The following is a 14,174-nucleotide window of genomic DNA, read 5'->3' as shown; positions in this document are numbered from 1 at the left end:
CTCAATGTCGTAGAGGACCTTGTCAACATAGTATATAGGTCTCTGGACTCCGTCATCTTTTTACCAGGACCAAGTTGATGGCCTCGTCTCCCGCTGAGGAGGGAAGGTGAGGAGAGGTATAGCTTTAGCTCGTCGAAGGTGCGCTGGCATTCCTCCGTCCACTGGAAATCTGTCATCTTCTTGATGGCGCAAAAGAAGGGAAGGTAGCGGTCGACCGACTTCGACATGAAGCGATTTAGAGCAGCTATTCTACCAGTGAGCCTTTGAGTCTCCTTCACTGACCGAGGGGGTGCCATGTCTAGTATGGCTTGTATCCTGTTCGGGTTGGCTTCAATGCCTCTTTGGGTGACAACAAAGCCCAAGAATTTGCCCGAGGTGATGCAAAAGGCACACTTCCTTGGATTAAGCTTTATGTTGAACCTGCGCAGAGTGTCAAAGGTCTCGGTAAGGTCCGAGGTGTACGCTTTAGCTTTCTGGCTCTTCACTACCATGTCATCTACATATGCTTCGGTGTTCCTCTCCATCCGGTTCTTGAACACCTTGTTAACAAGATGTTGGTAGGTGGCCCTTGCATTCTTGAGGCCAAATGACATCACTTTGTAGCAGTATGTGCCATGCTCGGTGATGAACGAGGTCTTCTCCTCATCCTCGGGGTGCATCTTTATTTGGATATATCCGAATAAGGCATCTATGAAGCTGAGTAGCTCATACCTAAAAGAATGGTAGGATCCATCGTATGGATGCCAAAAAGGTTGCGGAATGGGTGGACGAATTTTAGAATACAATATTCAAGAATCCTATTTGAACCATAATCGAACCAGATCTGAACCAAAAGACAAGGGAGGAATTATACTTGATCCAGATAAGATGTATCTCCCAAAGTTGGTGTTCACGCCCAAAGAGGACACCAAGATCCACTCCTGCTGAAGATGGCACAGCAATGTGTGGAACAGAACCAGCAGAGTGCGTCCTACACATTGAATCCTTCACAAGAATCCTCTGGAAACACTGAGCATCGAATCTTTTCAGTTCCTTCTACAAAACTGATATCAAGAACTGATTTCTTGATTTCTTTTCTTCAAAGATTGAATCTTTTCAGAGAATGGCGGCGGCTGGAGGAGAACTCTCGAGATGAAGATGGCGAAGATTGCTTCTCTTCTCTCTGGAGTGTATGAGATCCTATCTCAATTCGCAGTAAGTTTTTCTTGCTCAAAATCCTAGGTTTGAATTCTGTTAATCCTCTTAGGATTTCACCTCTTTTTTCTTGATTAAGAAATCTCCTAATCCTATTAAGAGTTATCCCAATCCAAATTAGTATCTAGATAGGGGACGATCTTAATCCTATCTGCAGATTAGGTTAGCTTACTCCTGATCTTATCAGGAGTTTACCATATTCAAACCTAATTCAAATTTGGCCTCCTAGAGTGGATTAGGTTAAAGGCCCAATCCTTTTGCTAACCTTAATCTCAGATCCACCCCTTAAGTGGGTGATCATATCAACCCAGTCCGAAATGGGCTTTTGGCCCATTGAGTAATCAGTGCTCAATTGGTTTCCAATCAGCAGCCCAGTTGGGCTTCTTTGTATGGCATGGGACCCAAGCATTGATCTACACACCAGACACATGGGTTCGTCCCAGTCTTTATTACAAGGCCCTAGCGAATTCACTAAGAAGCCCAGTGAACCCCTGAGTCCATCACATGGACCCTATGGGCCCAATAATTACACTAAGTAGTTCCTGGACCAAGCCATCGTATAAAAGCCCTGGGACTATGGGCAGGTGCAAGATTATCCCATCAGGTATTATCCTAAATGGTCTTACACTTAAACTCTCAATCCATAATGATCAAGCACTACCCGACAAGAGAGGACCCATCCCTCGGCTGCAAGGAACAGTTTTGCACTCTCTAATCACATGGATCCCGGGAATTAAAACCATTTGCAAACATTTTGAAACCATACTTAAATATATATCATATATATAAATTTTGCAATACCAAAATTCCAACGATTGAAATCAACTGCCGGCAGTTTGGTTTCCATCAAAGTGAGTGCATTCCTGATCATTACATTTGTCCAACAAAGGGGCTGATCCTGTCACTATGATTATCCACTCAGAATAATTCTCAAACTGCCCTAACATGCCTAGGTTTTGACCCCCGCTAAGGATCTCACTAATTGGCATATCAAAGACAGCCCAATCCGACACCTAGTGAAGTATCATAATCGAGTCTAGGGGTCAGGTGTAACTTTCCAGTTTTGCCCATCTATCTCTAAGGTCCAGGGCAATACTGAAAATCTGGTCCAGTTCAAGGATTCGAGTAATCCCATACTGCACGTGCCTTGGGTCTTACCCTGGTGGCCGAGACAGTCCATCCCAACACTTGGCGGCACACCAGTATCATCCTCGACAGGATAAATCTCCCCAGACTTATCCAATGGCTGTGAACATTTAAAACTAACACGAGTCCCATTAAGTGTCCAGTTTTAGGGTCTTACACAGAATCATACCATACAACATGAAATCAAACATGCACTTTATTTATTTACACTAAATGTCAAAAGTACATCAAATCAGATTGAAGCTAAGGGCATACAAAACTGTCTAACAGCTCCCACTTGCACTTAGGTCCAATCTAGTACAAGCTGAAGTCCCATACTTTCCACGTGTTTTTCAAACATCTTCTGTGTCAGTGGCTTAGTCAATGGGTCTTTCACATTATCCGCTGATGCTACATTCTGAATTAGGGCATCCCCTCTACCAATGATCTCCCGCAGTACGTGGTACTTTCTCTCGATGTGCCTTGACTTCGAGTGGGCCCGATGCTCTTTAGCCTAGCGATCACTCCATTGTTGTCACACAACAACGGGATGGGTGATGTGCTGAATGGAATCACTCCCAATTCGTGAACGAATTTCTTCATCCACACGGCTTCCTTGGCAGCTTCACTTGCGGCAATGTACTCAGCCTCGGTTGTGGAATCTGTAGTGGACTCCTGTTTGCTGCTTTTCCAACAAATAGCACACAATCCTATCGTGAAAACATACCCATATGTAGACTTTCTATCATCTGGATCTGACTGGAAATCAGCATCAGCATGCCCTAGAACTTGTAGTGAACTACCATCGAATACTAGACAAAACTCTTTTGTCCTTCGAAGGTATTTGAGTATGTTCTTCACAGTAGTCCAATGCTTCTGCCCTGGGTTGGCCTAGAATCTTCTTACCACACTCACTACCAGAGCAATGTCAGGGCGAGTGCACAGCATGGCATACATGATGCTCCCCACAGCTGAGGCATAGGGAACTTCTTTCATGCCCTCAATCTCCTCGGAAGTCTTGGGAGACATCTTCTTGGAAAGAGTGACTCCGTGCGTGAAAGGAACGTTTCCTTTCTTGGAGTTCTCCATGCTGTATCTTTTGACAATTTTGTCAATGTAAGCAGCCTGGGATAATCCAATTATCCGCTTTGATCAATCTCTATAGAATCGAAGACCTAGTATATAGGAAGCTTCTCCAAGATCTTTCATGGAAAACTGCTGTGAAAGTCATACCTTGACCAAAGTCAACATTCGTACATCATTCCCAATGAGTAGGATATCGTCCATGTACAACACCAAAAAGGTGATCTTATCCCCACTAGACTCCTGTAGACACAAGGCTCATCCGGATTCCTTTCTTGGAGTTCCCCACTGGACTTCCTGCTTAAGTCCATAAATGGATCTATTAAGTTTACATACCAAGTGTTCTTGACCAGCAGCAATGAAGCCTTGTGGCTGCTGCATGTAGATATCTTCACTAAGATCTCCATTCAGGAATGCGGTTTTGACATCCATCTACCAAATCTCGTAGTCATGGTACGCTGCTACAGCTACCAGGATCCTAATGGAGCATGGCCACGGGTGAAAATGTTTCCTCATACTTGATGCCTTTTTTCTGAGTGTACCCTTTCGCCACCAAACAAGCTTTATAGGTCTCAATTCTGCCATCGGGGCCCTTCTTTCTCTTATAGATCCATTTGCAACCAATTGCTTTTACCCCGGAGGGCGGATCTACTAGAGTTTAGACTCCATTGGCCTCCATCGAGTCCATCTCAGCTCTCATGGCCTCCACCCACTTCTGGAAATCAAAGTCCAACATAGCCTCCGCATAATTCATAGGATCCTCCTCACTAGTATGTGAGAACAACCCCAAATCTTCAAGTGTCTTACACTTGGCTTCCTTCTGGTCCAAAGTTCATATGGAGTTTTCGGAACCGATTTGATTGGAATCTGATTCAGCATGTAGATAGTAGTCTCTAATGCATATCCCCAAAAGGATGTGGGTAATTCCGAGCATACATGAAGTGACCAGACTAACAATGTTCTATTCCTCCTCTCTAAAACACCGTTAAGTTGAGGTGTAGCAGGAAGAGCTAATTGTGACACTATCCTGTTGACCATCAGGTAGTCCCTGAATTCATCAGAGAGATACTCGCCACCTCGATCCGATCGAAGGGCCTTAATTTCTCTCCCTAATTGTTTCTCGACTTCTTGTCTGAACTCTTTGAACCTTTCAAAGGATTCAGACTTATGTCTCATTAGGTACACGTAACCATACCGAGAATAATCATCGGTAAATGTAATGAAATACATGTGTTGGTTACGGGTCCTAACACTCAGGAGGCCACATACATCAGTTTGTATTAGGTCAAGTGTGCCTATACATCTTTTAGGCTTACCGTTAAATGGCCGCTTGGTCATCTTACCTTGGAGGCAAGGCTCACAAGTGGGAAGATTTTCTACGGTTAGAAAATCCAAAGGACCATCCTTTACTAGCCTTGTGATTCGGTCAACACCGATGTAGCCAAGTCGGTAATGCCACAGGCACGTGGGACTTACTGTATCATGAGTTCTTTTCTTGGGATTTTTGACCAACGTAGTTTCGGTTAAGTTAGTTTCCAGAGAAGGATATAGAACATAGAGATCGTTCTCCAATTCCCCGCATGCAATGAATTTATTATTCCATTTAACAGTAATCACATTACTAAAATAAACAGTATATCCATCAGCACACAGTTTAGAAACAGAAATTAAATTTCTTCTCAAGTTTTGTACATAAAGACAATTTTTAAGTACAAGTACTCCTTCTCTAAAGACTAATTCTACGGTTCCTATTGCCGCAGTTGCAACACTTGCAGTCGTTCCCAAGAACAGTGTCACTTCTGCTAACTTTGAACCTCTGCAGTTTCTATGACACAAGTTTTGAAGTTACCTTTCTTAGATTCTAGGTAGGCAGGACAGTTCCACTTCCAGTGCTTGGTCTGCTTGCAAAAGTGGCAGGCATCAGGTGCCTTGTTCTTCTTCTCCTTCTTGGGCTTGGCGGCTTTCTTCTGGGGCCTCTTTGCCTTTCTCTTTTTCTTGCCCGATTTGTTAGCTTCAGCAAGCATAACCAGAGGCTCGTCCTTCTTAAGTAAGTCCTCGGCCCTCTGCAACATATTGCTGAGTTCTTGGATGCTGACATTCAGATTGTTCATGTTATAGTTCATTGTAAACGCGTTGAAGGAAGAGGGCAAAGAATTCAGGATGGCATCTACTTGTGTCCCAAGATCTAGCACGGATCCAAGGGCTTTGAGTTCGTTAATGTAGCCCATCATCCGAAGACAATGGTCATGAACTTTCTGCCCTTTAGACATCTGCGCGGTCATGAACAGTTTGAAGACCTTCTGTCAAGTAAAACGATTCTGCTCTTCATATATTGTCTTTAGAATGTCCAATATGTCCTTGGCTAGTTCGATCTGATCGAACTGCCTCTATATTGAGTTGTCCAGTGAGGCAATGACAAAGCAGCGGGCTAGAGAGTTCTTATCCTCCCAATCTTGGCACTCCCTCCTTCGGACCTCAGAAGCCCTATCACTCGGATGCTCCGGGGTAGGATTTTTCACCACCTTATCTAACTTTTCGAAAGTTAGGACCAGCATAAGATTTCTGTACCAGTCAGCATAGTTTGGGCGCTTAAGCTTGTTATCATCTAGAAGCTTTGTGAATTGACCGTTTGCCATTTTCTAGTAAAACAGCAAAGATGTTAGTCCACAACCTTAGTTTGATTAATGTTACCTACATAGATATGGATTTTAATCTATGTTCCATTCGCATTTGTTCATCTCTGAGATTTCTCTCCTATCTCAGTGACGGAGACGGCAAAATGTCTCTGGAAATGTGGGAAATCACATAGGGTGCGTGAAGCCAACTGTTTTAGCTGCAAAACCCCACCACCTTTCTGTGACGGATCATATCCACTCATCATATGAGTTTACCTTTGGCCTCTGTCAGACAAGGTTCAGTGTCGTTTTCAGGTAAACCTTTCTATCCAGTGAGTGCTCACCCATCATATTCAGGTTACACCAAGGTACAGTGAGAAAGTTCCCATTTTCTAGTGAAGCCCCTCCCACATCGGTCTATGACGCCCCTATCATCTTATGAAACACTCTAACAGATCCAACAGCAAATGGATAATCCAATTTTATGGTGTGTTTCCTCATTACTGAAGGACCCATCATTGTGCTAATGACGGAAGGCCTTTAGAGAGTCCATGAGATGGATCTCCCTATAACATGCACCCATATATGCTGGAGAGAACAAAATTATGCCCTAGTTTATTTTAGGTCAAACCAGAGTGGCTCCCACTGACTTTCATAAAGTCAGATTTTTTGTGGGCCTTAATTGGCTAGGGTTTCCGCACGTGTACCATTTCAGGGTTGTGGGACCCACCATGAAAGGAAGGGGTCATCCAATGACCTTAGGGGACACCATGGAAATGATGTGCATTCAACCATGGTGTGCGTAAGAGCCACTAACGATTCATCATGAGTCAAGTGCTTATGGCTCATGGTTGCAGCACATCATACATCCACACATCACATGCAATGGAAGAAATTGATCCAATCAAAAAAATTACTGTAAAGCCCATTAAACAGCCCATTTAAAAATAGCATTAACTATTAATGTTGTCTAGGTATATGGGCTGAATCGCAGTTAGCAGTTCGGCCCATATAGCTTTTCTCACAAGAGTGGGCTTTTGCAGTTTTAACCCTTTAAAACTGGCTTTACAGGTGGGCCGAATTAATCCCTGCAATTGAACATCAGATTTGGAACAGTAAGTGTGAGAAAATTGGACTGAAAACAGTCCCCTTCGAGCCCTAGATTCGGTCCAAACGGTTTTGGTCCAATCTAGTCCGAAATTGTCCGAAACCGATTTTTAATTCAAGAGTTAATTCATAAAAGATCTGAAATTAATAATTTTGATTTTAGACAATCATAAATAAAATATGGATTGTTCGCACCACCTGCAACAGAGGTTAATTACTAGGGTTGCAATTTCACAAACTGCAAATCGCGGAATGCGATCTCTCCATCTACAAATCTCCAGTGCCGCCTTCTTCTTCAATCAAGAAAATAAAAATTACAGAAATCATATTTCTATTAATTAATTACATCCTTGATCAAATCCTATACATTCAGTCTAGAAAAATAAATAAAAAAAATAAAATTATTTTACAGACCGAATTGAATAAATAATAAAAAGAAGATTTGCGTAGACCATTTAAGCCAAATCTGCACTTCGATCCTAGGTTCGAACAATCCATTAAATCAAAATAAATAAAGAACAGTTCTAAATAAATTTTTAGATTTAATAAAATTAATTTCAGATCAATCGCCCTCAACAAGAAACAATTTCTTGAAAAAAGAAAATAATCTGTGCAAATCTTGTTAGAACAACTTCTGCCCATCTACACAAGTTCAGATATGATTTTCTTGGTTCAAGATTCGAACCTAGCTTTGATACCACTGAAAGAATGGTAGGATCCATCGTATGGACACCAAAAAAGTTGCGGAATGGGTAGGCGAATTTCAAAAATTTTCCCACCTTCTTCCAACTGGGAATCATATTCCCTAAATTTAGAATACAATATTCAAGAAGCCTACTTGAACCATAATCGAACCAAATCTGAACAAAAAGATGAGGAATTATACTTGATCCAGAGAAGCAGTATCTCCCAAAGTTGGTGTTCACACCCAAAGAGGACACCAAGATCCGCTCCTACTGAAGATGACACAGCAATGTGTGCAACGGAACCAACAGAGTGCGTTCTACACACTGAATCCTTCACAAGAATCCTCTGGAAACACTGAGCATTGAATCTTTTCAGCTCCTTCTGCAAAATTGATATCAAGAACTAATTTCTTGATTTCTTTTCTTCAAAGATCGAATCTTTTCAAAGAATGGCGGCGGCTGGAGGAGAACTCCTGAGATGAAGATGGCGAAGATTGCTTCTCTTCTCTCTAGAGTGTATGAAATCCTATCTCAATTCGCAATAAGTTTTTCTTGCTCAAAATCCTAGGTTCGAATTCTGTTAATCCTCTTAGGATTTCTCCTCTTTTTTCTTGATTAAGAAATCTCCTAATCTTATTAGGAGTTATCCCAATCCAAATCAGCATCTGAATAGGGGGCGATCTTAATTCTATCTGCAGATTAGGTTAGCTTACTCCTCAAAATGGATAGGGGACGGTCTTATCCTACACACCTTTCTCCTCAAAATGAAAAAACAATATAAATTACAAAAAAAAACAAATAAATACACAAAAAAATGAGAATGTTGCAATTGGTTTGGTCAAAACACCCTAATTTTACTTTCCAACTCTACCCTCAACTTTCTATTTTTCCCCATTGTATATATTGTCACTACAAAATAATTATGAAAAACATAAAAAGAAGAAAACAATATAAATTACAAAAAAGCAAAGAAATGCATATAAAATTTACAAAAAATATAGAAAATCATAGAAATTTCTATACCTACCATACTAAAAAATGAGAATGTTGCAATTGGTTTGGTCAAAACACCTTGATTTTACTTTCTAACTTTACCCTCAACTTTCTATTTTTTTCCCGTTGTATATATGTCATTACAAAATCATTATGAAAAAACACATAAAATGAAAAAAATAATATAATTTACAAAAAAAACAAAGAAATAGAGAGAAAAATTACAAAATAAAAATATAGAAAATCATACAAATTGAAGAAAAAGATAAATTACAATAAAGAAAGAAAAACCATAAATTATAGAAAAATGAACAAAAATTGTAGAATAAAATAAAAATTTATATCTACTACCATATATAAAAAATGAGAATGATTTAGTTAGTGTGGTCAAAAGACCCTGATTTTTCATACTAATTCTACCCCTTAGTTTTTTTGTTATTCTGACATCCCAATTCTATATGATGGTGCATGATCATTGTTGGAAAAAAAAAAAAATTATCATTTCTAAAAGGAAATTGGGTGGATTAGGTGCTTAGGTTTGGGTTGGGCTTCAACCCAACCCACCTAACCCATCAACCCACTACTGACCCATTTTGGGTTCAACCCAAACCTACCATAACCCAACCCATTAATTTTTCACATAATACATAAATTCTAGAAAAATATAACTATAAAAGAATACATAATATATAAATAAAGATAACATAAATTAAAGAAAAAATAAAAATTACAAAATAATTATAAAAAAATAAAGAAAATAATATAAATTACAAAAAATCAAATAAATACACAAAAGAATACAAAAAATGTAGAAAATCATAAAAATTGATGAAAATAACAAAATTACAAAAAAAACAAAGAAAACCATAAATTATAGAAAAGTGAAAATATAAAAATTCCATTCCATGGGCCCTAGACATGTTTGTCAATTAGGCCCAAGTCTTCTAAGGGCATTTGCCCATTAGGACTATATGTTATCATGTCTGTGGTTGTTAAGTAGGGCCTACAACTCATGTCCTAAGTTGTATGTAACACTATGACACATTATGAATTGTTCAATTGTTTTATTCTTAGACAAATGTGCGGAGGTGCTCAACATGCCTAGAAGGTGTTTGCATACATGTTACTTTGGTGGTTGGTTGATAAATTTTTCTTTCAACTAATTTCTTTATCTCCTCTTAGTTAAAAAGTAAGAAGAAAATATTTTAGGTGTAAATGTAAGTCATTTAATAGTCATCTTAGATAAAGACTTCTGCTATTCAATGGTTACTTGTGTAAATAGCATAATAGCTTTGTTTACTTCTAACCATCAATAGTAATTATTTTCATAGGTTTTAGGTTATTACAAAATAGGAGATCGGTTAAGAGTGGCATCTCCTATTCTCCATAAATTTTGTGTTTTATTGGGATGAACTGTATCTGTATATAATGTTGTCGAATGTAATTTTATCATTGATTTGGTGTACTAATGTTTAAATCTAATGCATTTGCAACAACATTATATACATATTATAAAATTTAGATCTTGTCATTTTGTGAGGATAGTCTTTTTTATGTATTATATAATTGCCACAGGATCGACTTGAACAATTTGTAAACTTTCATTTATGCCTGAAATATAAAAGTATAGTTATAAATCACCATCAATATCAAATATCCCGTGCATCGCATGGGCCATTCTACTAGTTCTATTTAAAAATGGGAGCAAATGAAATGTTATTTCCTGAATTAATAGGAAACCACGTGTTTAAATAGGGAGTTCTATTTTGTCCACATTATTTTATATTAGATGACTCATTGGTATAACATGGTCAATGCGTTATAAAACTTCACAAAGTCTTAAATGCCCCTAAATTTTTTGGAAATGAGCCATGCTGCCTCTTCTACTACAGGAATTGATAGTGATAGTGGTGATCTGTAATGTTCGGAGGTTGAAGATGAGCAATGGCTTTGCTGTATTTTGTCAACTAAGGAGGGTGTAAGGAAGAGTGGTAGGAAGGGAGAGAGAGAGTATTAAGGAAAGTCCTCTAAAAGGTAACTCCATAAGACTAGCAATTACCAATGGAAGTTCTCAATCCATAATAGCAACTGAGAATAAAGGATATTTAGCAGCTGCTAATGACAGATCTCAATTCAGAATAGTAAATCTCGTCCAATTATCAAAACAAGCTCTCACACAAATTTGATAACCACTAAATTAGAAAGAATTAATTAATCAAAATTAATTAAAAAATCTTTGTACCTAGGCTCTTATTCTTAGTTTCTTTATTTATTCTTTCATATTTGTGTATATATATTGCATCTATCGGATCGAGGAGGGAGGAAGAATAAGAAAAGCATCCAACGCAAATACAGTTATATTTTCAGAAGCTCTGAAAAGCAAAAGAAAATCATATCTACCACTTTTTAGGCTTTGAACCTGAAAACTAGGTTTCTAGCTTTTAAGCATCAAAATTCCAAGTTATTGATTTATAAAACGCCACATAAAATCAAATCTTATCATACAATATAGGTCAGCTGCATGAATCCTGCGTGGAGGAGTGGCCAAAGTTCACCCAGCCATCAGAATAAAGGAGAGAGAGAGAGAGAGAGCTTCAATTTTGATTTTGAAGTGATCAAACTGTGAAGGCAATTGTTGAGCAATTGTAGCAGATTCCATATAAACAAGCCAAGTTACGTATATATTTTTTTTCTTTTATTTTCTTTGTTCTTATTTCTTAAGAAAATAGACCAAGAAAAAAAAAAGAAAAGAAAGATGAGAGGGAATTAAAAGGAAGCAACTGAAATCAAATTGTAGGAGAATGGGCGAAACCACCAAACGAAGGTGACTTTCTTTTGCCCACAAAAACCTGTAGGACGCCGTCAGGTCCCCCGGCCAGAAGCGTAGCTTCATTCTCTCCGACCTGCCTCCAGCATACGCTACTGACGAACCCATTATCATGAGAAATGGATCCAAATCCCCGGACCCATATGGGATCACGCCACCTCTTATCATACACAAACACCTCGTTGCTCTCCGACCCGCATCCAAGCAGTCCCCCGTTCCTCCAGACCGATAGCCCAACAAAGCTCCGACTGTTCAGATGACCCTCGTACGTGCGAATTGCGCGGGCATCACCCATGTCCCAGAGCTTCAGGCACCCGTCGGTTCCTGCCGTAACGATCATGCTCTCCTCGAGAAAACGTACATAAGTCACAGTCCTTCGGTGACCATGAAAAACCAGGACCGGAGCTGACATTTTCCGGACATCGTAGGCGTATGCCCTCCGATCTGCGCACCCCACGGCAAACAAGGACCCACCATTCGGGTCAAATTCCACGCAACACACGGAACTCCGCGATGCGCTTGGTTGTGCTGCAGACACGCACATTCCACCACCACAACGGGTGTCCCACATTTGTACGCTCCCGTCGTCGGACCCCGATGCCCCAAGGACAGGGACCCAATGTGAGTAATCTACGCTCCAGACGCGCCGCCCGCCGTGTTCGTCACGCTCGAATATGGGCACCCGACGCTCGAGATCATACTCCGTGACAACCCCATCGTAGTCTCCCGACCCCAACACATGACTACCAGTGTCGGGCTTCCACCGGAGACTGCTGAGCTTCGCCGGGGTGCATATGTAGTAGTCACATGCACGGGTGTGGTCTAGGTAGGTGGTGTCCTGCGTATCGTGGCTAGATTCATGTGGTAACAAAGAACCAAAACTATAAACCCGGATTTTTCTGGCGATTCCTCCTGTTGCTAAAAGGTAATCAGAAGGATCGAACTCGATCACGCCCAGAGTATCGGATACCGCTCCAACTGTGCTGGAAGAGACGACGGTGACGAGATTGAAGTCCCATTCATAGCGAGCTTTTTCTTCTTCTTCTTCTCCTCCTCCTCCTCCTCCTTCCGGTTGTACATCTTGTTTCTGCTCTTCTTCGTGGCTTTGGAATTGTATTGGACGATCGAAGTCCGTCGAGAAGTTCCTCATGGTCCATTCAGAAGAAACAGCGGCGGTGGCGGTGGTGGTGGTAGTGGAGTTTATTGGGCTTGGGGACCAAGACAAACTAGAGGCTCCCATCGAACCAAAGCTCATGTGTTGGAGATGGTGCAGGTATAGAAGAACAGTATTTGATTCTCCTATTTATTTTCTTTCATTTTTAAATGATATAAAACGGGTTATGCAGATTGCAGAATACCCTCCATGTTGTTATGAATCTCCGAACGAGCCACGGGTTACGTGGCCGTATTTTCAACCGGCCGATGGACCTACTCTCCTTGGCTGGCGATAATGAACACTTACATTATGCCAGTGATTTGAGGCTTGAGCTACACCAGACCAAACCAAAATCCAAGCTAGAGTTACAAAACCCTGGTCGAACCACTGATCACTACTAGCTAACTCGGCAAAGTCTGGGATTTTTAAAAAGGGGTACTTTGGGTATTGTATGTGATATTAAAATATGTGAAATTTATAAAAAAGTAATCAAGTGGAGGAGGAAGAAAGAAATGGTGGTTGTTTGTGTGCCTCATTTGAAGGATGTGGACTAAAGGAGCCTAGTGCCGGCTTGGGAGTAACGTGGTTGAAGCCAGACCTATCGTGGTTTTGTTAGTCTATGAATATCCAACTTCTAAGTTCTAACTCCCAACTTCTCGTCAATTTATCACAACTTCTACTAAATCGTGATTGTGACCCGAGTTTGCGTCCTGGCGATGTTTCGTTTTCCTTGTTAGTCTATGAATACTTGAAGTAAAAGGTAGGAAAGGTAAGGAAACTTGCACAACTTGTAACTATACGGCTACGTTGGGTTTGAATGAAAAGATATAGAAAAATAAGGAAAAAAGAAAAACTTATGCAAGGTTTATAAAGATTTTCTTACTTTTTCCTTCGAACCAAATACAACTGTAGGGTTTCCTGTTTCCCTAATCCCTACCTTTTTCATATGTTTTCTTTCCTTCAAACCAAATGTAGTTTAAGAGACTGTTCTTGGCAACAGAGATTCTGTGGTCAATCCGAGACCGGATCTGCTCCTTACAGAAGGCGCCTCATTCGCGCCTCACACGCACGTTGTACTATGCATTGGAAATATTTCTTATATATTCACGAAAAATATTCCCAATGCACAGCGGATGAGCATGTGAAGTGTCGAAAATCCCAGTTCAGTCAATCCTGTTCGGTCAAGTCAGAATTAGGATCTGCTTTTCACACAGGGCGCCTCATGATGACCTGACAGACACATCCTGCCATATATTAAAAACATTTATCGTAAGTACCAAAAATGTTCTCGATGCACGGTGGAATGTAACTGTAAAGACATATGTGAAGAGCAGATTCGGTCACGTCAGGTCATCGAGTTCTCGGCCAAAAGCTGGCGACGATATCAA

At 40.4% G+C, this 14,174-nt stretch overlaps 1 protein-coding gene across 1 annotated transcript; it reads right to left on the bottom strand.

The window, feature by feature from the left end:
• Positions 1 to 11,438: 11,438 nt before the first annotated feature.
• On the bottom strand, positions 11,439 to 13,416 carry LOC148848584 (WD repeat-containing protein RUP2-like). The gene has a single exon (XM_088948583.1). It carries the CDS (start codon positions 12,883 to 12,885, stop codon positions 11,590 to 11,592), a length of 1,296 nt encoding a protein of 431 aa, XP_088804709.1. The 5' UTR covers positions 12,886 to 13,416; the 3' UTR covers positions 11,439 to 11,589.
• Positions 13,417 to 14,174: the final 758 nt, after the last annotated feature.

Source organism: Nelumbo lutea, chromosome 6, assembly GCF_056320005.1.
Source record: "Nelumbo lutea isolate HS-2025 chromosome 6, American lotus-T2T, whole genome shotgun sequence".
Classification (NCBI taxonomy): Eukaryota; Viridiplantae; Streptophyta; class Magnoliopsida; order Proteales; family Nelumbonaceae; genus Nelumbo; species Nelumbo lutea.
This window is presented reverse-complemented; position numbering and strand designations above follow the sequence as displayed.